A 23,724-nucleotide genomic window follows, 5' to 3' on the forward strand; every position below is an offset into this window, starting at 1 on the left:
TGTTATAGACTTGTTGTAGTATGGGTTGTAGTAATTTGTATTATAGCAGAAGACATTCAATGGTCAGTTTATTTTAGTTAGTGACAAAAGACAAACTCGGAGGATCTCCACCCCAATATGCAATATTTCTACTCCTTATAAAATGTACAGGAATGCATTTAAAAAAAAAAAATACATGTACAGATTTGCATACTTGGTGGAACTGCACAGCCTTGCAATACCATGAACAGTGACAGAGGGAAGTATTTTCAGTCAGTCTAAAGCGCAGCAATATGACCAATCCCCCATACATGTGTATTGAATCAGTGAAAAGTTACAACAGCAGATACCACAGGGAAATTAAAAGCAGAAAACACAACAGAAACATTTCAGATGCACAACAATGCACTCAATGAGAGCCCAAAATTCAACGCAACTCTGTACAATAGAGAAACACTTTCAATCTCTTATCAACCTTTTTGGTACACTTACAAGACATTTTTTCCTATTAGTACCACAGTGGTTGAGTTTAGAATAATGCCCATTAGTAAAGGAGGCACTTGTATCCATAATTGCTCCTCAGCATGTCCTGTTTTTCTCTACAGATGAGACACAGCTGGTCACACAGCTTCACCGAACTAGTCCAAAGTACCTACCTTTTTCTAAAATGTGACCTGTACAATTCTGACATATCTTTAAAATCACACATTGTATTTTAAGAGGTTAAGTAGTCCTTGCTATTGGTTCTTCTCCAGATCGGTTATAAAACCCATGAAGTTACAGTCTGTATGATCTCCCCTTAAATACATAAATTCTTAAAGCAATTTGTTTCCATAGCAGCACTGACAAATGGAACTGATAAATTAGACCCAACCCAAGTCTTCTATTCCAATTATTACAACTTGTGGTGTTATGTGCAGGTTAGATCTTCATCCTCATCCTCATCAATGTAAGGGATTTTCAGGTCGTCAAATGTCCCATTGGAAGTCTTGCTGGTGATCTGGGGCTTGCCGGTTGGGGAGGGGTCTTGGCTGGGCAGGAAGCACATGGATTGGGTGACATCTGTTTTTTGTCTTGGTGCGAACTCTCTCTGTACATCATCGGTCTCAGCCACCAGACTTCTGAGTCTCTCAGCCAGGTCAGGAGGTTTAGATGGGCAGTCGGGTTTCTGGGTTTTCAACAACATGGTCATCTTTCCTGATACTAGAAACATCATATTAGCAAACATATTTGGCATGAGCGTGTAGTGCACACACACGATCAACCCCAAGACCCTGTGTTGGTTTGATATTGTATTGTATATTGTAATAATATGTAATGTATTGCTTATTTATGGAAACTATAAACTAAACTAAACTACAAAAGACACAGTGACTTCAGACTTGACTTGAGACTCGTCCTCAAAAGACTTCAGACTTGACTCGGACTTGAGTTGCGGGACTCGTGAACAATCTTAATTTTTAGGAAACGTCTGATGAGCTGAATGTTATTCCCCTCCCTGCGTATATGTAACACGTAACATATCTGCTGCCACATGTGAGAGAGGACAACAAATATATAGACTGCACCAGCAGCTGTTGTGCCATTCACCGTAAGCTTTGGCTTTAAAACATTTTCTTCCTTCAAAGGGGGGAATGGCAGAAAAAGTTTCAGAACCACTGCTCTGCACACAGACAGAACGCTATCATGAGGACATTATCCAATATACCATGTACAATCATTAGGGAACACACAAAAAAATCTAATTAATTAATCTAATTAACTTTATTATTGAGTAGTCTCCTTAAACCCAGAGGAAGGTAAAAATACCGTACCTCTCTACTGACCTTCAGAGTCCAGGCTGCCTTGGATGTCCTCTAGACTGTCTGAGCTCATCGACGACAATGAGTCCAGGTTTTCATTGTCAGAGTTATCCTGCTCCAGGGCAGGTAACCTGCAGGCCAGGTCCAGCCTGAAAATGGCAAAACAAGATATTATTCAATATCATGTCATTTATATGCATTGTGCGCAGTTCATTTAAATTCAATGAAAAAAAAAATTTGCAGCTCACTTTTCTTGCTTGATGGACTTGATCCTATTGATGAGGGTCCTCTCCATTTCATCTGAATGTATTTCATTTGGAACATCCAGCTCTGAAGGCTTTTCAACAACCTGCACAGAGATCAGAGTAGTTGGAGTAGGCTGGGTGTCAGCTGACAAATACAGACACTGGCTTCAAATCAGATGAATGTTATTCCAAAAATGTGCTACTCTTCAACAACTGTAATCTACTTTTTAGTAGAAGTTTAGCTATCAAGTCATTTACTGTAGATGGCTTTCTTTATTTAAACATTATATGCATTAAACATTAGGGGATAGTTGCTGACTCTGGCTTATACTGGCCATCTCCCAGGTGTAAATGTGTGGATTAAAATCAATATAAAAGGAGGATGTTCATTTCTCGAATGTTACTTTCGTCAGATTTATATTAAGTTAAACAATAACTGCTGGCAAAAGCGCTTGACAGTAAATTTAATGTACATTTCTATGAGTTGGTATACATTTTCTAATGGCATGGTCTGTGCTGTCTTGATGCATCTTTGAGATATTCCAGCCGGATAGACAAACATAAAAACTTAAATTTAAATGACCGAAAGAGGCTGCTTGAACCAGGTCATATTTTATGATGCATCTTCCTTTGGCCTCGTAGTTTTCTCTCACCGTGTTTTGTCGCTTCAGTTTGAGCTGATTGACAGCGAGGGCCTCAGCATTTTCCAGCTCCTGGATACTCTGCAACATCTCATTGTAGCGTCTGAACTGCTCAGAGATCAGGATCTCCACACACCTGCAGGCAACACGGTCAAATATGAATACACCCACATAAAAACCTCTAGAAATACATACAGTATATTCATCAAGAGCACATACAATATTTTAAGCCAGGTTTTTTAAATGGGCAAGAAAAATACATAAATAAGTACACAAAATAAAACTTCTTGAAAAGTTATGGGATTGTGCAGTATGACTCACCGTGTAGTCTTGGACACATCCTTCATACCAAGGAAGGGGTCATCAACATCAGGTGAACGAAGGATGCAGGGGGCAAACACAATAGCAAGAGAGCTTGGTGACATCTTATTGTGCTCTTCCTCCTTTGCAACCCTAAAAAGACACAGATCCAGATCCCACTTATATCATTCACACAAGTAAACAACAGAACCAAATAATCACTGTAAGGAGTGGAGGATTCTTTGCAAGCCACATTTTAGAATATAGTGGAAATCATTTTTTTGTTGTTGCAACAAACAACACACAAGCATAACAGTTAAAGAGTAGACACAGTAGAAGGGAATAATAGAGATCATCCTACCTGACAAGGTGAAAGATGAGCCGCTCTAACGTGTTGAAATTAGCAGGAGGAAGTTCATCAACCTTTTGGTATACAGCTCTTATTCTCTCAGTGCTCTCTGGCAGTTCTGGGTGCAAATAAACATGGAGATCACTAAACTTCAAAAATATCAAAGTAAACATCCATATTGGTAATGTCTAATATAAGTCTAAGTACAGCTTAAACGATTACTCTTATTTATTGATTGACAAAAAAATGAATCTGCAACTATTTTGATAATTTAAGTAATTTTTCAAACAAAAAAAACAAAACAAATCACTAGTAGCAGCTTTACCAATGTGGGGATTTGCTGTTTATTTCTGTTCAACATACTATCAATATTTACTCACCCACGGCATGCAGAAAGTCGCTGTAGAGGGAAAAGGTCATGAGGGGGTCCGGCAGCTCTCTGAGCCAACGTTTAACCAGACCTGTGATGGTGTGGATGGGATAGTTGTCTAAACATGGTCCCTCAGGATCTGATTCAAGACAGAACGCACGGATGAAAACACACCAACATTTTTTTTAAATTATTTAAATAGTATATGAAATTACTTTTCATTCTTCACAGTCAGGTGACAAAGGATGCGATAATGGAATTTTATCATCAAATGTGATATTATCGGGCGCCCGGATAGCTCAGTTGGTAGAGCGGGCGCCCATATATAGAGGTTTACTTCTCGACGCAGCGGTTTGACTCCGACCTGCAGCCCTTTGCTGCATGTCATTCCCCCCTCTCTCTCCCCTTTCATGTCTTCAGCTGTCCTGTCAAAATAAAGGCCGAAAATGCCCCAAAAAAATAATCTAAAAAAAATATTATCATATCTTCTAAGTTTTAAGTTATAATTATTCTTAATTTGAACTGTTAAGAAACAAACATGTAAATATACGAATTAAAAGATGAGATTAGAGAGAGAGAGAGAGAGAGAGAGAGAGAGAGAGAGAGAGAGAGAGAGAGAGAGAGAATGAATTGTGTCTCATCATCTCAACTTTGTTGAGATAAAGTCATTTTTTACCATATGAATAGACTATAGCTGACTAGATCTGTTGTTGAAAAGACATTTCAAGTTTCAGCTGGTGTGCAAAGAATTCCTTACCAGTCGCCAGAATCTGGTGGAGCTCCCTCGCTCGACAGGTTGAGCCCGATTTGCGGTAAATACCCTCTGTGTAGAGGCCGTTTAGCTCGATGTGCATCAGCAACAACTCCACCACTTTTGGCACAGGGTTGGCTTTACTGGTGAGGACACACACTTGCACCCCAAAGTGAAGGGAGCCTGGTATATGGTCAACCTATCACAAGCAAACACAAGACGAGAATACATGAGATAATTATGCACTGGGAGTTTTGAGTGTAATTAATTTGATCATACTATAGTATTTGTAAGAGTTCTTAAAATGTCAGTTCCTACCTGCCTGGCACATCGTATCAAGCAATTTGTGATGATTTTGGTCAGACATTTCTTGTGACATATTAACTTGCAAGCTAAAAAAAAACAAAAAAAACAACAGAAGTTCAATTTAATTACTTTCCTCTTGTATTTTTTCTAAAAAAGCCGTCACATTTTGTGGTCTTGCAGCGCGTTGAACTCACCACTGCACATATAGGCTTTCTCCATTCCCCAGATGTAGGAGGTACACAAGTCACAGGACTGCATAATGTTCACCTGATATGTGCTGAACAGGTGATCCAGAGGACTATCAGGCTGTAGAGAGAGGATGCACATACAATGCACTGGGATGATTTACTTGGATGTATAATGCAGAAACTTCACAATGCAGGTAAAGATATTTAACTTACACAAGTGTCCATTTTTTTCCTCCTCTTCTTCGTCATCTTGGTAGCATGAAAGAAGCCATAAGTGAGATATAGGAGTAATTCAAGTGATAGTTTATACTCACCAAGTAGTTTTGAGACTGACGATCGACTGAAATTCTCTTATTTACCTTGGCTGGTTCAGAATCCCCTCGTTTTAGCTCGCCCCTGATAAAGCCGTCCAGCACAGACTGAAACAAGTTGACCACCAGCGAGACTTCTGTCTTCGTCGATCCTGCTAGTGTGTTCACTTTGTTCTGGTAACCCTTCATCAGATCTTTGTAGCCAATTTGGGGCTTCTGTTTGTCACAGAAGAGGTACATAAATGCTAAAATAAACTTGAATTAAACTACATTCCAACATCTGAAACACTGTAAAAGAACTGCAGAAGGTAAGTCAATAACTAATGCTCCTACAATGATCATGAATGAAAAAAAATGGTAAAAGCTGTAAAAGACGGTAGACTCTAGATTAAACTTTATACTGTACAGAGTAAGAAGCTGAACTGACCTGGAGAGAGTACATGCCTTTAATGGTATCTCTGAACTGCATGGTGGCTGTGAGGAAGATGCTCTCTGTTGGTGACAGATCTTTTATTCTACTTTGCAGCTCATTCACCTGAGGACAAAGACGAGGAATATATTAACGTGTGAAACACAGGATTAAAACATAATAACAATACAACAATTTATATAAACTATTCCACTATCAAAGCGTACTAAAATTGAATATATAAATAAGGCTTTATAAAATATGTATGTAATTACCCAAAACTGTGTAAGCGACCTGTAAATTGTGAAATAATATCCAAACTCCACTAAAAAATACTAAAACTACTTTTTAATTTATTATTAGAAATTTATGTTTAAAAATGCCATTTTCAAAAATGTATTTTATTATTTCACAGTGGAGTTTTTCCCAGTTACACTTTAATTTTATAATGTCACTTTTAATAACACTGTTGTTGGTAATCCCCGCCACATCTCACCTCAGCCACTCACACCGCCCCATCGATGACAGCTGAATGTGTGTACTAAGTGTGTGTGTGTGTGTGTGTGTGTGTGTGTGTGTGTAAATGTTTGTGATGAATGTAAATATGCATACTGTGCATAGATAAAAGGTATTAAAGTGTAAAATTGTGTAAAATAACTTGGCTACATTATGTGACAACACTGCACACAGCTGCACATCTACAGTACAAACAAGTGAGAGCCATATGTGTGTCACGATATTAAAGTGCTATTAATAAAGTCTGAGTTAGTGGTTATCGGCTGTGCTTCAGATTCCTGTCCTCAGGTGATGATCTCACCTGATTGCCGAGGAATTCGTCGAGGTTTCGCAGCTCTTTGGGGTCAGTGATCTCACGCTCCAGAGACGAGTTGCCATGCAACACCCGTGTGGCCCGGCTGATTCGAGTGGACGGGTTGTGACCGACCCTCTCACTGTTCTGGTTTGGCATTTGGTAGTGAGTTGGAGTGTAGCTGGCCAAGGTGACTGCAGTCAGATGAGGAAGATGTGGCATTATTAGTCTAAAATGACACTTAAAAGTTCCAACACTATATCTACTGGTGATGCACAGGACACTTGGAGCCTCTTCAAGATGACCTTGTTTTACACATGTTGCTGACCAGCAAATAACCTCCAGATGGCAGAAAAGAGAGGAAGTGTGTTAACCAGTGATGTATGATGGTAAACTATGACCTCCACTTGTGAGGTCCAGTAAACAATAAGAAAGATTACATGCAGAAAGCTGTGACACTGTAATCGTTTCCTCTTTTTTCCCCTCTTTCCTTTAGTTAGACACAGTACAACAGTACTTGCTACCTATTTAATGTGCACTGTATGTGTACATTTTAAAATATCTACATTGTACATTAAATATATTAAGACTGCTGCTTCTGGTTACCCGATTTATCTGACGGAGGGTCGTGGCCCGGGGAATTTTTTCGCTTTTTCAGGAATTTACCGAGAAACCAAACCCTGTAGAAAAGACAGTCTGTATCAACTCCAGGCAGCATCATATCAAATACACATGACAAAACTCAAAACCTTGAACAATTCCATTTGAACAGAGTGGAGGGTTTTACCTCTCAGGAGTTGTGAGTTGTGGTTGGTTAGATCCCTGTTGTCCCGAGAACTCATTGAGACTTCTGGCTGGAAAACTGAACCTTGACCCATCAGTTTCTGCTGGTATCTGCAAAAGTATCAAAACATGAACGTTTTAAAAAACAACTTTCACAGGAAAAACAAATGTGTTGTTCTGACAGTTAGTAGTACTATTTCCCCACCATGTTGCCCTGCAGCAGCTGTACCACATCTCCCCCACCAAACCAGGCCACGTAAACATGATTAGCATTAGCAACATAGTGGTAGTCCATTTTTAACTCATGCAAAGCTGCACTGTCTCCTGCCACCAGCTAAACTTTCACCTTTTTTGTTTTAATTAGTATGAGCAGAGCATAACATTGTGTCAGTGTTAAAACATGTATTTATACATTCATTAGGCATTAGGAAATTAGGCAATACACAAAAATAATTAAAGTCACAATCCCTGTCTTAATTTTGAAGTGACCAAAAACACTAAGTTAAAAGCAATTCACCATATTCCATGGTGACTCAGAACTATTCCTGCTGGGCTACGGCTCATTTGGGCGAAGAGACAAAAAAGATCAGAAATGAGCTTTGGAAATGGGCTTTGAAATTTCCTTTTTGTTTTTTGGAAGCAACAGCTCTTTTTTCCCTCCTGGGTTGCAGAGCAGAAATGAGAAGTCCCAGAGCAATGCAACCTGCAATCCTTTTGGGACACACACATGCAAGGCCTGCATGCAGAGAAGAGTTGTGGTCGGTCAAAATGTCCCTTCGGTCAGTACCTTGACCTGGGATTTGAGGGCCCGGATATCCTCGCAACTGGCTGAGCTCTTCAGGCTGGACACATTTGGGCTGATGGGAGGCAGAGGATAGCTCCAATACTCACTTTCCTTGGAGCCCCCAAAGTTAACCATCAAACCGCTGCGGGCGTAGGCTAAGCGCCGTTTATGTTTGGCCAGCTTGTGAAGACGCACCCTGACCTGATTGGGTCAGGAAAGGTGATGAGGCACAGACTGAGAGGCCTTCTTTGATTCATGTGTAAGGAGCCTCCATTTGTGTGTTTGTCAGCTTATAGCACACGTAACTACAGTAGTTTGAAAAGCCAATGCTCACATTTATTGTTGTACAGGACACTATCAACAACTGCATGAGAAGCAAAAAGGAAAATGGATTGAATGATCTTGTGTTTTGGATTACGCAATAACATATCGACAAAGGTTACCTCTTTGGTAGAGGGTGAGCTATCAGAGCCGGATGAGCTGGTCTTGGTCAGTTGATCAACAGACATTGACATCCCTTTGCACCTGTGTTGCAGAAGGAAATGTAAGCAGAGCGGTGGACTATTGTGGGACTAAAACACTTTGCAATTATTGGTAACAGCATCAAGATATACATTTTGAGAAAGTATTGCAATGTAAACATCTTGTTATGAGATAGACAATAGATACAAACATAGAAACATAAAAGACCTTGTTGGGACCATATTAACAGAACACCAACATTTGTGCAGAAAGATTTATATGCGTTCAGGATGCTTACAGAAACGTATCTTTCTGATCATCTCGTCGTCGTCGTCGTATTTCTGGACTTGATTCATCTGTCAGTTCGCCCTCGCTCTGTCTTTCCTTCCACCTCTCGGCCTTCTTCTTGATGCCCCCCATATCTTTGTAGCGCTGAAGCGAGCTGCTCTTAGAGGGGCTGTTGGAGCCATCACCACTGCCAACTTTAGGGTCCAATGGAAGGGAGAGGGGTCTGTTGAGAGGAGGAGGGGATCCTCTGCTCTCTTGTTTCTCCTGGCTCCTGGACCTCTGCCGGGTCATGTTGGGGCTGAGCTCCACTTTGTGCTGCCTCTTAAACTCCTTTTTTGTCAAGCTATTATGTAAGAACCAAATCAGACACCAAATCACATACCATACCAACATATCCATAATATAAATGCTAATGCGTTATTATCAGTTTTGATTCTAATTCCACCTTAAATGCGCATTCAGTAAACTGAACCAAAATGACACATCTAATTAATTTAAAAATGATTTATTGATTCAAACCATTGTCTTTAATAATATTCTATCTGTTACACACCTGAACACAACATTCACTGCCAGATAGACACACCTAATGCAAAATGTGCTATTGAGAGTGTGGAATACAGTATATTATCAATCTAAAGAGTGGCTTGAAATCAATGCAATCTGTGTGATGTGCAGGATTTAAGTAAAGGCCCTTTGTGTAGCTTGGACATTATGCTGCAACATCTCATAGGTTTCTTTTTTTCATATAGCTTCTGTGGATTTAAATGATAATTGTTTTTTCAAAGACAAGCACACCATTTGATGTGGTTATTGACTAAACATTCAGTCCACCAAGTCCATCAACCTGCTATAATACAGAGCATGTGTTGGCCTCCATTTTTAAAGTTAGCAGTTGCCTTTTTACATTCCTTAAAACAAGTAAAACTCTACTAAAGTGACATTTTATTCAATAAGAACAACTGGTGGCCCTACAATGCGAGCAGTGTACGTTTAGTGGTATGTATACCTGTCCCGTCCAGGCCAGGTCTTGGCCGTGTTCTCATCATCCTCCGTCTCATGTTGGTGCTTTGGCGTCTTCAGCGAACTCCTCCATGCTGTCTGGATCACTGTAGCAGCTTTGTTTTGTTTCTCGAAAAATTCACGCCAGCTCCTCTGAAAAACACCACAAATCCTCCGTCAAATTTAGTCTGCTGTGGCTTTATATGTTCTTGACACTTTGGGAATATTTCTTTATTTTGTTTTTGCTGTGACACTGAGCAGGGAAGCCAAAGGGACAGACTATCTACAACATCCTTGGAAACCTGTGATGGGATAAATACTTTATTGTCTAGTAGTCTCCATGAGGAAATTTCCAATTGTATTCCATTATATATGATTTTATACCATAAATGCTACCTGTATAATCATAGCGGCATCTCTGTTTTGCAGGAAGTGCAGCCTCATCAGACAGGTACGGAACCAGCGCTGCAGGATGATGATGTGACGCATCACTTCTTTGTTAAGAGTGTCTTGGAGCAGTTGCCTCTCCTCCTCCTTGAGGAACACCTGAGTAGATGAAAGAGAGGCACACAAATTATGAAACCACTGGGAACATTTGTACTGTGTAATCTGTGGTACATTTTAATACATGCATTACTGCTTATGTGACTTTAAAAGGGTTTTTATGACTTTATGTAAAGCATGAAATCTGCCATGTCTTGTTAGGAAGTGACAGTCTTCTCTGATTTATGACAATGTTCTCCCAAGAGAGACAACAACTATTTACCTTAAAATACTAAATAAATAATAAATTTTGATGTTCACAAAATTCCTGCATGTCATGTCATTTGTTGGATGTTTTAAATTCAAAACACATTACAGAAACATGGGTACATGCAGTACTCATGGGTGGGCTCAGTTTGAAGTAAATTTCCAACCATGGGGATGTTACCTTCATCCTCTGGCCATTATGGTGAGTTAAGATCAGAATAAATTACTAATATGATCAAGATTAGTTACCTTGGTTTTTCCTATTTGATAGGTGGTCTTATCCAACTCCATCCTCTCAAACAGTTCAGTTATGTGCCCAGGCGTTACCGTAGCTCCCTTTGGAAGCAACATTCTGAACTTCTCAACAAATTCCTGTCATAACGAGAAAAACTATCAGAAGTGCAAATCGGTATCAGAAGAGTAAATCACAAGTGAGTCAACCTAACACACACAAACACCTCCATATACACAAACACACTTACACAGCGAGAGCATTTCCAAACACCCTTACTCTGACATACACTCCAACAGACACACAGCTACACACATAACACACACACACACACACACACACACACACACACACAGAGCACTTCCAGGTACCCTCAGCATACACACACACCATTAGCATACAGACACACTATACTACGCTGTGCAGTGGGTTACATGTTCCCTGAGGATATGAACAAAACTATAATGGAGTTAGGTCTCCAACCTAATGTTTGTAAAGGTGTTGAAATATGAAAGCATCAAACATGCATTTTAGCTGAATGAGATGTGACTATATCCAGTTTTTCCTCTACCCCGTTTGCTCGCGCCGTTACATTTTATGTAAGGGACAAAAGAGTTTTTTACCCGAAAGTTATCGTAAACACACATTGTGATTGGGTCTATATATAAAAACACACACCACATCATTCTCAAATAATTGCCCACCTTGAATGTGTATGTGGCGCTGTAGCCATACTTCTGGATGTTAACCATCTGCAGTATGCCTGTGTATTTGATTTGCTGTAGCACAAGTTCATCATCAAAGTGCAGCTCCTTCTGCAAAAACAAAACATTTCCCAAGTGATGAACTGTGTTATACAGTCCAACATGCACAGTAGGACTACATTTAACAGAATTATGTTACAAAATTCACAGACGATGTTACCTTTTCAGCATTGGAGCGAACACAGAAAATAAAGAATGGCTCGGCTTTTTCAATTGTCTCTATCAGCTTTCTGAGTGAGGCCTGTGAGATACAGAAGTGCAGTGAGTGATGGCTGATTGTTTAAGTGTTATGATAACAGGAAGTGACTCTTAACTTTCAAATAATTGATATCTCATTTTTGAGATGACACTTAAATCTTTCCCTACCACATATGTCACATTAAGTCATGATTTAGGTTTATGAAAGAAAGCAATAATAGTCAGCAAAGGTACAGAGAGAACAAACCTGAAACTGAGTGCTAACTGTCGGGGGCTTTGTCTGCCGATGAGGGTGGAAGATGAATTTGCTGGTTCGGTCATGTGCGGCCAGAGCAACAATATGTCGGAGGGAGTGCAAATCCATGAGGTTCTGTTTAATAAAACATAAAAAGGTCTGTGAGCTTTCTGACTCCAAAAACTAAAGGACTTTTGATGGACACATGGATGAATGGATGAACTGAAGAATGAACAAACAATGAATCACTCTTTTACTTTTAAGATGTACAAGCATCTGTGTAGAAGTGCTGCTTTTGAAAGGACTTAAAAAGCTCTGAGCTTCATCAACACTGCACCCATTATTACACGTTACCTTGGGAATGAGCTGCTTCTGTCGACCAGCTCGACTTTTCCTGCAGAAAATGCAAACAAAATGAGGCTACAATTAACATACAGCTCTGGAAATGAAAAAACAAAAAAAACAAACATAGCACATCAAAATTCAGTGTGTTTAAACTAAAGCCATGAGGCCCACTTACTTTCTATTTTCATAATTGACAAAGATGTCTTCGAATACGTCAAGAGGCGTTTCATCGGAGCGATCAAAGGAGAAATCCAGAGTCATGCTGTTGGCGTAAATGTCAGAGAGGTACTTCAACTTTATCAGCAAAGAGTCCGCTTTCATTTTCAAAGTATATTTGCCTTTTGACAAGCATATGCTCTTTCTTTTTTTAAATGTGCGATTGTGATGGTTATTTTTAGTGAATTCATTTTCTTGTTGTGATCTTGTGTATATGTAATATGGTCTCAGGTCTCTCTTTCAAAAGAGATCTTGAGCTCAATGAAAATTTCCTGAATAAATAAAGCTTAACTAACTAGCTATCTAAGAATAGCTAAATGACACAATGACATAATTAATTCAGTATTTGTGCCTCTTTTTGGAATGACATCTGGGCGGTTGATGGCTAAAGTTGTTAATCAATTGTTAATTTTCTAAAACAAAACATGCCTGCCTGATTCAAGACCTGTTGTCAGTTTGAACACATTTGGTTGTATCAAAATGAAAATCAAATTGGAATAGAGACATGTCAGTGGCAGTAAAACTAAAACCCAGAGTGAATACATTAGTGTAGTAAATATACCTGGACAGTCTCTCTTTGAAGGTCTTGCGGGAGCTTCGTCTGGCAGATACTGTGGTGAGTCATTCAGAAAAACAGTTAAATAAACATGTAATTCCTGCAAAGACACATCTGCCGTTTTTTTTTTTTTTTCTTTAAACAGGTTGAATTATTTTAGCTGCTGGTTGCAACCAAAATTTGCATCTCAATTAGCAACTAAAGCTACCTACTCGATTTTGCCCTCTGGCGTCCCAGTATCTTGAATACTGTGAGGATGCGGATGGTGGCTCGGAGGACTCCCCATCTGAAAAGAGCTTCTGGACTGGATGCAACCAAGTGATGCACGAACGACCGCTCACTGCTCCGTAGAAGTGATATGACTTCAGGACGCATGTGCTCTGTGTTTTTCTGCCGGAAATCCTGAAGAACAAGAAATATTACAATTAACATGCTGTATTCTTTTATTCTTGCTGTAGTTACACAAAACAGAGCTCCACATAAATTATGTGTATTCACAACTTTAAACTTCACAGTGCAACAACAGTATTCTTGATGGAGGGAGCAGCATTAATCATTCACTTAGTTCAAAGATTTTACAGGTTTTTCCCACGGTGGCTTATCTAACAAGGCTACACATTTGTGTACATTTATTGAATTTCAATTGTTTATTATTTACTTTGTAGAACAAATATGTTTGCAGTGTGGGAAATATATACTCCACCTTGATGTGGTATTTAACCCTTCCAGCAAAGTGTTGAATGACAAAAGTCGGCTCTGTCTTCAAGGAGGGTACAAAGAATGGGTTGTCCCGATGTTGCTGCTTCAACTTTTCCAACAGGGTTTCATCTGTGGCCTTAGGAAGGCTGAGGATACACACAGAGAGGGACAGAATATCAATGTCAACATATGGTATATGGGGAAGAAGGCTGACTTAGGTCAACAGCTGGATTTCTTGTCATGACTGGTCAGCTGAACCAGAACAAATGGTGTTTGTCATTTATTGTTCAAAAAATGAATTATTCCTCTCTTTGCCCTGAGACCTTTTGTAAGAGTAACCAGACTGACCAGTTTGTCCCTACATTATATTGAAATGTATTTTGGAAATGCCTTGATTTCTTTGACCTGTATAACATTACCATCATATGTTGAGTGTGAGAAATCACCGCAGGGATCATGTCACAAGCAAAGTTCACCTACTTGCTCTCCTTATCCAGCAGGTTAAAGAGTCCGGTTGACTTCTCGCTGATCAGCTGAATGCAGCCAGTGTTGTCAGTGTAGTCGATGTTTTGCCAGGTGATGCCCTCTGACACATAATCTTCCTGGAATATGTTAAATCAAATTTACGTAATTAGGTCACTCCGGGGAAGTGAATGTAAATCAATGCTCTGTGGCACTGACAAAAAAAAAAAAAGATTATTAACAGTCGAACAGTACATACAGTGCCTTCATGTTTTAAGACTCCTAAATGCCAACAGGATTAAAAAAAATATTTAAAAAAATCGAAAGCACCAAGAAACACTTAAAGGACTGCTTAATGGTGTATTACACCGCAGTATGTCTGTAAGATAATGTAAATTCCGGAATTTTGATAACATAATTTCAGATAATTAAAGACTTCTGCAGGCACAGTGGTAACCCACTGCACAGGTTACAATGACAATAGGACATCCAATAAAAAAGTGCCGCCCATGTCGAGTCCAAATAAACAATGAATACTAATCACCTCTGAATGTCATGAAAGATTAAAATAAAAAACCTACTTGCTCAAATTTGAAGATGTGCTGGTTTATGTAATACTGCAGTTTCTCATTGGTGTAGTTGATGCACAGCTGCTCAAAGCTATTTGTCTGGAGGTTCTCAAATCCAAACATATCCAGGACACTGATGGACAAACACTAAAAACACAACAGGACAATTCATAACCAACATATAAAAAGGCAGAACACCGAAAACATGATAATGTTATTAATTATCTGCATTAAGTATTAAGTCTGCACATTACTGCTAAACCTATGTATATATGTATGAAAATATTGTTGATCAATAATGCAACTTTGACTTCAGATTGCACGATATTGACAAAATGTGATATTGATTATGAATATTGCGATATCAATATGAATTGATATTTTTAAACTTGTGTAAAATTACAAAAGTTATGGGAAAATGCATCAAAATAGATTAATAACAAATTAAACAATTTTTCTTACAACACAAGGTTTATTTCAACTGACGGTCATATTGGACTGGTACAACATGAATAAATAAATAAATAAATAACGACTATGTCTACAGAACAGGACATGTTTTACTGGTTGCACAGTATAAAATAAATAAATAAAGAGAACAGGACACAACATTTCTTTCTCTTCTCTGATTCGTTCCGTTTTGTTGTCTCTATTTCTTCACTTACACTGTCACTCTGTCGAAATATGCACACGTGTGGTACGCTCCATAGGGTTTGTCACGTAGTGGACCTGTGCGCTGACGTGTACTAACATGTGCAAGTGGCACGGTAACTGGCCAATGAAACATGATTATAGGGTTTCAAGCTGGCTCTAAATCAATTAAGCCACACAGCCAACGGATGGGATGCAGCGCTCCACAAAATATTGCATACTTATTGTGACACTTATATAATATTGTGCAACGTGATATCGCGATAATGATATTGAGTCGATATATCATGCACCCCTAATGAGTGCACAGACATTTTATAATCCCCTGTTTGGCATTGTACAACAATGCACTTAAAGACTTGTAATAGAAAAATGACATTTAATTGATGATACTTTGTTATATTTAAACATATCTGAAAAATATTCCAGTGGGCAAATTAACTTTAAAGTTGAAAATCATGCAGGTTTTATTTTTTATTTTTAGGAGGACCATTGGAAATATTTTACTCTCTCCCATTTGACTAAAAAAGTAGGTCTCCTGCAGTCAATATTGCAGTTTTTGCCTGTGTGACTTACAGAGACGGACTCCTCCATGTCTCGTCTGTTGAGCATTGCATGATTGATGTGAAGGATGATCCAGTCAAACAGAGCACTGTATAAAGACTTGGCCATGGACTCCCGCACTGTGGGGGCCTAAATGCACAGAAACATCAAACAAAACAAATTACATCTTCAACTCAAATGAAAAAAGTTGTTGCAGACCACAACTCAAAATAAACGTGTTATTATATTCATATAATATTTAATAATTTCACTTAAAAGGGGCAGCCATAATACTAAACCTAAACTCTATACCACTTGTAGAGTGTACTGTGAAACTACGATGGTGTTGGCAGTCACTACTCTCCTCTTGGTCAAAGTCTTCACCAGTTGCTCCTTTTTCACCTAGGAAAAAAAATAAATAAATAAATAAACAAACCGTTATACAGTTCCACTATACTGCAACATATATTAATCACAAAGAAATCCCTACTAACTACTGTACTTGACAAACAGAACAAGTTGGAACACGTTTGTTCTTAAACAATACAGAGAGCCATTTAGGCGTAGCGATGACGCAGTTCATCTCTAGGAGTTGCACTGCTAGAGATGAAAATATTCTCAAGCTACTGGGATTTCATCAAGAACAGGATTATTGTTGAACACTAGAAATCAACCAGAGACTAGTGATAATAATTCCAGATATGATTTAGCAGTTAGCATACAAAATCAACCGTTTCATTTCAGGAACATACTTTGAGCAGGTCAGATAGTGTGGACAAAACTTCATCAGGTCCGACCTCCAGGACTTCAGTGTTCTCTGACAGTGTGTATGTCACGTTGCCCAGTAGCAGGATGGCAGAGAGGATGGAAAATATGCTGCATAGTGGAAATACACAGACACAAACAGATGGCTTATTTCTGCCTGAAAAGCATCTACTGAATTTTTACTCCCTGTATATTTTCAGTTGCACTGTTGTTTTTTACTTAAAGCTGCAGTGGGTAGAATAAAAAAAGCCAGAATTTGAAGTAGAGTGAGGCCTCTTACTGAAGCCTGAATTACAATATGCTGAAAGAATATGACAATTGCCCAACAATGCCAAAAATAAAGTGCCTACCACAGCTTTAAGTATATTCTGTGAAGGGCGTAAGTCACAATATCCACTTTAACAACAAATCTGACTGACTTTTTTCGTATTTGTTTTGGGCTTCAAATCCAACTTCAGTTTAACACACTAACTTTTTTTTTAGACTGATAATTGCTCTATACTGACATTTGTATCTTTTGGTATCTTATTTACATTTCTTTTGCGGTTTATTATAACCTTGCTGCCAATTCATCAGTATGCCAGTAAAAACACAAAGCTGATGTGTAACTAGTGCATTTGTAGCCGACTAACAGCTTAACATTGCTGTGTTGATGTCAACATATCAGTGTTGCCTTCTACAAAGACTACTGTAGAGGCAGTTGTTGTTGCTGTGCAAGGCGTTTGTTAATCTCCCCGAAAACCTCGACGCATAAAGCCTTATACAGGAAACTTAGGGGAAGCTCCAAAATAGCTAATTTTTTGGTGCCATGTTTTTTTCTGTATAAATTTACATTTTCCTGCATTTGTGTTTCAAACATTCAGCGTTTAATGCATATAGCGTAGCGTGGTCATAGTGAGCAGGGGTGGATGTTACAAATTACATTTACTCTCGTTTCTGTAACAAAGTTGTTCTTTTGTGTACTTTAGCATTATTGTATCTTGGCATAGTTAACATTAGGGGTCATGTTGCTGATCTTGTAAAACTAGTGTGCACCCAATACACTTTCAGAACAAATATCACTGGGACTACTACAGAAAACTCCAGATCCATCCATCCATCTTCATCCGCTTATCCGGGGTCGGGTCGCGGGGGTAGCAGCTCCAGCAGGGGACCCCAAACTTCCCTTTCCCGGGCCACATTAACCAGCTCCGACTGGGGGATCCCGAGGCGTTCCCAGGCCAGGTTAGAGATATAATCCCTCCACCTAGTCCTGGGTCTCCCCCGAGGCCTCCTCCCAGCTGGACGTGCCTGGAACACCTCCCTAGGGAGGCGCCCAGGGGGCATCCTTACCAGATGCCCGAACCACCTCAACTGGCTCCTTTCGACGCAAAGGAGCAGCGGCTCTACTCCGAGCTCCTCACGGATAACTGAGCTTCTCACCCTATCTCTAAGGGAGACGCCAGCTACCCTCCTGAGGAAATCCATTTCGGCCGCTTGTACCCTGGATCTTGTTCTTTCGGTCATGACCCAGCCTTCATGACCATAGGTGAGGGTAGGAACAAAAAACTGACCGGTAGATTGAGAGCTTTGCCTTCTGGCTCAGCTCTCTTTTCGTCTAACGGTGCGATAAATTGAATGTAATACCGCACCTGCTGTGCCGATTCTCCGACCAATCTCCCGCTCCATTGTCCCCTCACTCGCGAACAAGACCCCCAAGGTACTTGAACTCCTTCACTTGGGGTAAGGACTCATTCCCTACCTGGAGAAGGCACTCCATCGGTTTCCTGCTGAGAACCATGGCCTCCGATTTAGAGGTGCTGATCCTCATCCCAGCCGCTTCACACTCGGCTGCGAACCGATCCAGTGAGTGCTGAAGGTCACAGGCCGATGATGCCATCAGGACCACATCATCTGCAAAAAAGCAGCGATGAGATCCCCAGCCCACCGAACTGCAACCCCTCTCCACCCCGACTACGCCTCGATATCCTGTCCATAAATACTACAAACAGGATTGGTGACAAAGCGCAGCCCTGGCGGAGGCCAACTCTCACCTGAAACGAGTCCGACTTACTGCCGAGAACCCGGACACAGCTCTCGCTTTGGTCGTACAGAGATTGGATGGCCCTGAGAAGGGACCCCCTCACCCTGTACTCCCGCAGCACCTCCCACAGTATCTCCCGGGGCACCCGGTCATACGCCTTCTCCAGATCCACAAAACACATGTAGACTGGTTGGGCATACTCCCAGGCTCCCTCCAGGATCCTTGCGAGAGTAAAGATCTGGTCCGTTGTTCCACGACCAGGACGGAATCCGCATTGTTCCTCTTCAACCTGAGATTCGACTATCGACCGAACCCTCCTTTCCAGCACCTTGGAGTAGACTTTACCGGGGAGGCTGAGAAGTGTGATACCCCTGTAATTGGCACACACCCTCTGGTCCCCCTTTTTAAAAACGGATCTCATCATAAAGACGGATCTCATCAATTCCTGGGGCTTTGCCACTGTGGAGTTGTTTAACTACCTCAGCAACCTCCACCAGGGAAATTGATGCCAATCCCCCCTCATCCTCCAGCTCTGCCTCTACCATAGAGGGCGTATTAGTCGGATTTAGGAGTTCCTCAAAGTGCTCCTTCCACCGCCCTATTACCTCCTCAGTTGAGGTCAACAGCGTCCCATCCTTACTGTACACAGCTTGGATGGTGCCCCGCTTCCCCCTCCTGAGGTGGCGAACGGTTTTCCAGAAGCACCTTGGTGCCGACCGAAAGTCCTTCTCCATGTCTTCTCCGAACTTCTCCCACACACGCTGCTTTGCCTCTTTCACGGCAGAGGCTGCAGCCCTTCGGGCCCTTCGGTACCTTGCAACTGCCTCCGGAGTCGTCTGGGATAACATATCCCGGAAAGACTCCTTCTTCAGTCGGACGGCTTCCCTGACCACCGGTGTCCACCACGGTGTTCGTGGGTTACCGCCCCTTGAGGCACCTAAGACCCTAAGACCACAGCTCCTCACCGCAGCTTCAGCAATGGAAACTTTGAACATCGTCCACTCAGGTTCAATGCCCCCCAGCCTCCACAGGGATGCACGAAAAGCTCCGCCGGAGGTGTGAGTTGAAAGTCTGTCGGACAGGGGCCTCCTCCAGACGTTCCCAATTTACCCGCACTACCCGTTTGGGCTTACCAGGTCTGTCCAGAGTCTTCCCCCCACCCCTGACCCAACTCACCACCAGATGGTGATCGGTTGACAGCTCCGCCCCTCTCTTCACCCGAGTGTCCAAAACATATGGCCTCAGATCAGATGAAACGATTATAAAATCGATCATTGACCTTTGGCCTAGGGTGCTCTGGTACCAAGTACACTTATGAGCATCCCTATGTTCGAACATGGTGTTCGTTGTAGACAATCCATGACTAGCACAGAAGTCCAACAACAAACAACCACTCTGGTTTAGATCAGGGAGGCCGTTCCTCCCAATCACGCCTCTCCATGTGTCTCCATCATTGCCCACGTGCGCGTTGAAGTCCCCCAGCAGAACTATGGAGTCCCCGACTAGAGCCCCATGCAGGACTCCACTCAAGGTCTCCAAGAAGGCTGAATACTCCGAACTCTTGTTTGGTGCATATGCACAAACAATAGTCAGAGTTTTCCCCCCCACAACCCGCAGGCGTAGGGAGGCGACCCTCTCGTCCACCGGGTTAAACTCCAACGTAGCGGCGCTCAGCCGGGGGCTTGTGAGTATCCCCACACCCGCCCGGCGCCTCACACCCTGGGCAACTCCGGAGAAGAAAAGAGTCCAACCCCTATCCAGGGGTATGGTTCCAGAACCAAGACTGTGCGTAGAGGTAAGCCCCACCAGAAAACTCCAGATGAACATTTTATTTCCAGGAATTCACATTATAGACACTACTGCTGATTAGCCTTGTAACAATTTAGAACATTGACCAAACACGGTCCAGCCATATGCTAGTCTTGTTTTATTTTGATATATCTCATCAGCTACATTAGGCAACAAGGCCTACAAACAAGTTGTACATGCAGTTCAAGAGATACTTAGTTCAACTTACTGTTAATGTAAGGGAAATTATGCCTTAACAGACTATCCGCCTTAACAGACTTCATAGCTATTTTTATAGACTTTTGTGTACAAATACGTCTCTACTGGATCTCTGTGAAGCCCTTTATTAAAATGAAAAATTATCATTTTACTTTGTCCATAGTTTCTGACTTTATCCATGTTACGTTTCCAACTGTACATTACTCTGTAGATTTACTCACTTTAACAGTTACTGTCTTCAGTGTGGTTATTCACCAGGAGGAATAACCTGAACAGGTTACAAACTATGCTTCTAGCACTTTTATGTGTATGCAGTGTCTTGAGGCAGCCAGGCAGTTGTTGACATGCTTGGTGCATTTTTCCCCTGCTTGACTTGACAAGCTCTGACCTGTTACTGACACCAGTATAGAAAGCAGAAACTCTTCGACAGCGTTCAGTTAAAGAACACATTTCTTTGCCTACCTACACACTTTTTTTTAACTACAGCTAACTGAGAGCTGGGCAGCATCACTGTCAATGTTGTAACACAGTGAAATGTTGTCGGGCCGTGTACAGCAAATATTTGTCTTTGAAATATTTCTGTAATTCCGATCTTTCTTCACCCTTTCAAAGCGACTAAGTGAGTGGGCTTTACTGTTATAATATACATTCCTGAGACAATCTTAACCCTTGTGTTGACTTCGGGTCACATTGAGCCGTTTTCAATTTTTGTTTTATATCAGAAAATATGGGACGTAGAAATAAGCGCTGAAAATGTGTAGAAGAAAAATTTAACAATTTAAAACGTTGGAAAAAGCAAAAACAAAGGCGTCAAAAACGTCGAAAAAATAAGTGTTTTTTTCAAAGTTGACGGGAAGACAACACAAGGGTTAACCTTCTGGCATGTGCTGTTGTGTTCTTGATGAAAAATCTCACGTCTGATAGACAAAAAAAAAGAAGTCATTATATTTGTAGAAACAAAGTGTTTGGCAGGTCCATTAACTCTTTTGTTGAGTTTTCCCTAAAAGGTCATTATAGTTACACTGTTTAGTTTGACTCCAGCCTGCAGCATTCCAATTGTGTTGTTCATTATCAAACTCATACATACTGTTTCTTGGTGGAGGACAGGAAGCCGACCATCTCCATAGCTTGATGGAGCCTCTTGTACTCCTGCCCAAGTTTCTCATCATCTAAATGGAGGTCTTCCTGGAGAACAAATCGGATACGGGGACAAAGGGGAGAAATATTAAGCACAGCCACAGAGCATGTAATTCATTGATTTTCCTGTTTATATTTGAGGGTTTTATCTGATATGTTATTTGTATGTGTTCTCTATAAATAAACTGAATGACTTTACTATATTAGATTTTCCAGGTTGTGTTCACACCTCTAATTGAGTTTCAAAAGCTTAGGATTGGTATCTCTTTGATAGGACAGTTTTGTTGCTGAGTCTCTGATTAATCAGGAACACAAATTCCATGAGCGACAGCAAATGCTGCTGCGACTGACTGAGCTAAAAGGCTTTATCAATTTATTTTCTAATGTCTGAGCAAAGCGATAACAAAAACGTACAGTAGTTACTCATGAGAATTAATTAAGACTGTAGCTGGAACACTATAAATCAAGAGCTACTAAAAACAAACAAAAGGGACAAAAGGCTCTAAATGTATCTGCATCGAGACAAATCAACCATTTGTGGTGTCAGTACGTTTTCTTTTAGTCCACACCGTGGGTTTTATTAAACAAAAGCATTTTAAAAGGACATAAATAAACAGGACTAAATAGGCAAAGGTATCAGGATGTGAACATGGCTTTAAATTCTCAATATAATAAAATTATTTTGAGGTGCACTGTAAGCCTAGTTAAAGTGGAGTTGAGAAGTTTCTAGATATTATGGGTCCGTCTCTGTAAAACATCTACTACTGGTTTTCCGCCCATTTGATAACAAATGACACAGTATGTCTTATACTCATGCTCCCCTGTCTCTATTGCTGCTGTTGTCAAGTGTGTGGCTCAAAAGTACCTGCTTGAGGTAGAGATACTCTTGTGGCTTTAATAGATGAAACTCCTCCTGCTCATCTTTGGACGCACCCACCAGCAGATAGTAAAACACGTGGTAGTTCCTGCGGGTCAGAGGTCACAGCGTCGATATAGTCAGGGTTCACGTTAGGTTTTATTTCAACTCTATTATTAACTAAACCGGTAAAGATAGTTAGGTTACATTGAGCCTCATCCAAAGGGTTTTGAGGGTTGTCTGCTTTTAATGGCTTATATTAGAGGTCAGGGTTCAGGTACAATTTGGTGACAATGTGAACAAGGTTGGTACCAGTTAAGTATTCATTTCCATGCCCGGATTTTTTATGTATGAATAAGAAATAAAATGTGAACTATGAGTGTTTCTGTGAGTCTTCATCATACCTCTCCTTGTGATCTCTGGACACCAGGCGGCACTTTTCTAGTAGGTACTTCTCAATAACTGCCCTGCAAGAGACACACAAGAAGAGAAGGTCAACAAAGCCTGTGAGACTTTGGTGTGGTTGCCAACATTGTACAATTATGCCACAGAAAGAAAAATGAACTGTTGAATGTAACAAATATACCAACCAAGATAAAATGTACTGCAGAAGCCTTGAAGATTCACTAAATGAGTACAGGGTTGAGAATGTTGGTGAGAAAAATAAAACATAATGCCTTACCCTCTGATGACACCACTCTCCAGATAGTTGAGCTGGATGAACATCCCAAAGCGACTGGAGTTGTTATTCTCTGCAGTCTTAGCGTTGCTGAAGGCCTGTTTGAAACACAGCGAACATAAGTTTTCACTAAAATAAACAGACAAATGGCAGACACTGGCACCTAGACCTAAACATAGCAAATGTTAATCAAATAAATCACTTGGGGTTGTGGATGGCATGGGACGGTTTGTGTTAGCAGCCTTATGAAACATTGAAA

General features: G+C 40.7%; 1 protein-coding gene across 6 annotated transcripts in view; it reads right to left on the minus strand.

Moving 5' to 3' along the window:
* Positions 1 to 51: 51 nt before the first annotated feature.
* LOC144526623 (myosin IXb) overlaps positions 52 to 23,724 on the minus strand; it is a 30,515-nt gene continuing 6,842 nt past the window's right edge. For 2 of the 6 annotated variants that reach the window (XM_078264201.1, XM_078264202.1), the window contains exons 3-41: positions 23,469 to 23,563; positions 23,191 to 23,253; positions 22,796 to 22,895; positions 21,881 to 21,978; positions 16,751 to 16,874; positions 16,311 to 16,400; positions 16,032 to 16,148; positions 14,817 to 14,951; positions 14,254 to 14,375; positions 13,778 to 13,919; positions 13,287 to 13,476; positions 13,081 to 13,129; positions 12,478 to 12,564; positions 12,312 to 12,351; positions 11,970 to 12,092; positions 11,685 to 11,765; positions 11,465 to 11,575; positions 10,778 to 10,900; positions 10,175 to 10,324; positions 9,786 to 9,931; positions 8,787 to 9,119; positions 8,470 to 8,551; positions 8,030 to 8,227; positions 7,247 to 7,353; positions 7,066 to 7,139; positions 6,469 to 6,653; positions 5,670 to 5,777; positions 5,291 to 5,458; positions 5,145 to 5,180; positions 4,938 to 5,049; positions 4,756 to 4,829; positions 4,444 to 4,636; positions 3,697 to 3,825; positions 3,329 to 3,434; positions 2,989 to 3,120; positions 2,680 to 2,803; positions 2,030 to 2,130; positions 1,806 to 1,930; positions 52 to 1,182 (exon numbers count right to left, since the gene is read on the minus strand). In XM_078264201.1, the coding sequence (XP_078120327.1) occupies positions 890 to 1,182; positions 1,806 to 1,930; positions 2,030 to 2,130; positions 2,680 to 2,803; positions 2,989 to 3,120; positions 3,329 to 3,434; positions 3,697 to 3,825; positions 4,444 to 4,636; positions 4,756 to 4,829; positions 4,938 to 5,049; positions 5,145 to 5,180; positions 5,291 to 5,458; positions 5,670 to 5,777; positions 6,469 to 6,653; positions 7,066 to 7,139; positions 7,247 to 7,353; positions 8,030 to 8,227; positions 8,470 to 8,551; positions 8,787 to 9,119; positions 9,786 to 9,931; positions 10,175 to 10,324; positions 10,778 to 10,900; positions 11,465 to 11,575; positions 11,685 to 11,765; positions 11,970 to 12,092; positions 12,312 to 12,351; positions 12,478 to 12,564; positions 13,081 to 13,129; positions 13,287 to 13,476; positions 13,778 to 13,919; positions 14,254 to 14,375; positions 14,817 to 14,951; positions 16,032 to 16,148; positions 16,311 to 16,400; positions 16,751 to 16,874; positions 21,881 to 21,978; positions 22,796 to 22,895; positions 23,191 to 23,253; positions 23,469 to 23,563 (4,866 nt within the window). In that variant the 3' untranslated portion in view covers positions 52 to 889. Of the gene's footprint in view, positions 1,183 to 1,793; positions 1,931 to 2,029; positions 2,131 to 2,679; positions 2,804 to 2,988; positions 3,121 to 3,328; positions 3,435 to 3,696; positions 3,826 to 4,443; positions 4,637 to 4,755; positions 4,830 to 4,937; positions 5,050 to 5,144; positions 5,181 to 5,290; positions 5,459 to 5,669; positions 5,778 to 6,468; positions 6,654 to 7,065; positions 7,140 to 7,246; positions 7,354 to 8,029; positions 8,228 to 8,469; positions 8,552 to 8,786; positions 9,120 to 9,785; positions 9,932 to 10,174; positions 10,325 to 10,777; positions 10,901 to 11,464; positions 11,576 to 11,684; positions 11,766 to 11,969; positions 12,093 to 12,311; positions 12,352 to 12,477; positions 12,565 to 13,080; positions 13,130 to 13,286; positions 13,477 to 13,777; positions 13,920 to 14,253; positions 14,376 to 14,816; positions 14,952 to 16,031; positions 16,149 to 16,310; positions 16,401 to 16,750; positions 16,875 to 21,880; positions 21,979 to 22,795; positions 22,896 to 23,190; positions 23,254 to 23,468; positions 23,564 to 23,724 lie in introns of all 6 variants that reach the window. The other 4 variants (XM_078264204.1, XM_078264206.1, XM_078264205.1 and 1 more) reach the window with 4 other exon arrangements.

This window comes from Sander vitreus, chromosome 12 (assembly GCF_031162955.1).
Source record: "Sander vitreus isolate 19-12246 chromosome 12, sanVit1, whole genome shotgun sequence".
In the NCBI taxonomy this organism is placed as follows: domain Eukaryota; kingdom Metazoa; phylum Chordata; class Actinopteri; order Perciformes; family Percidae; genus Sander; species Sander vitreus.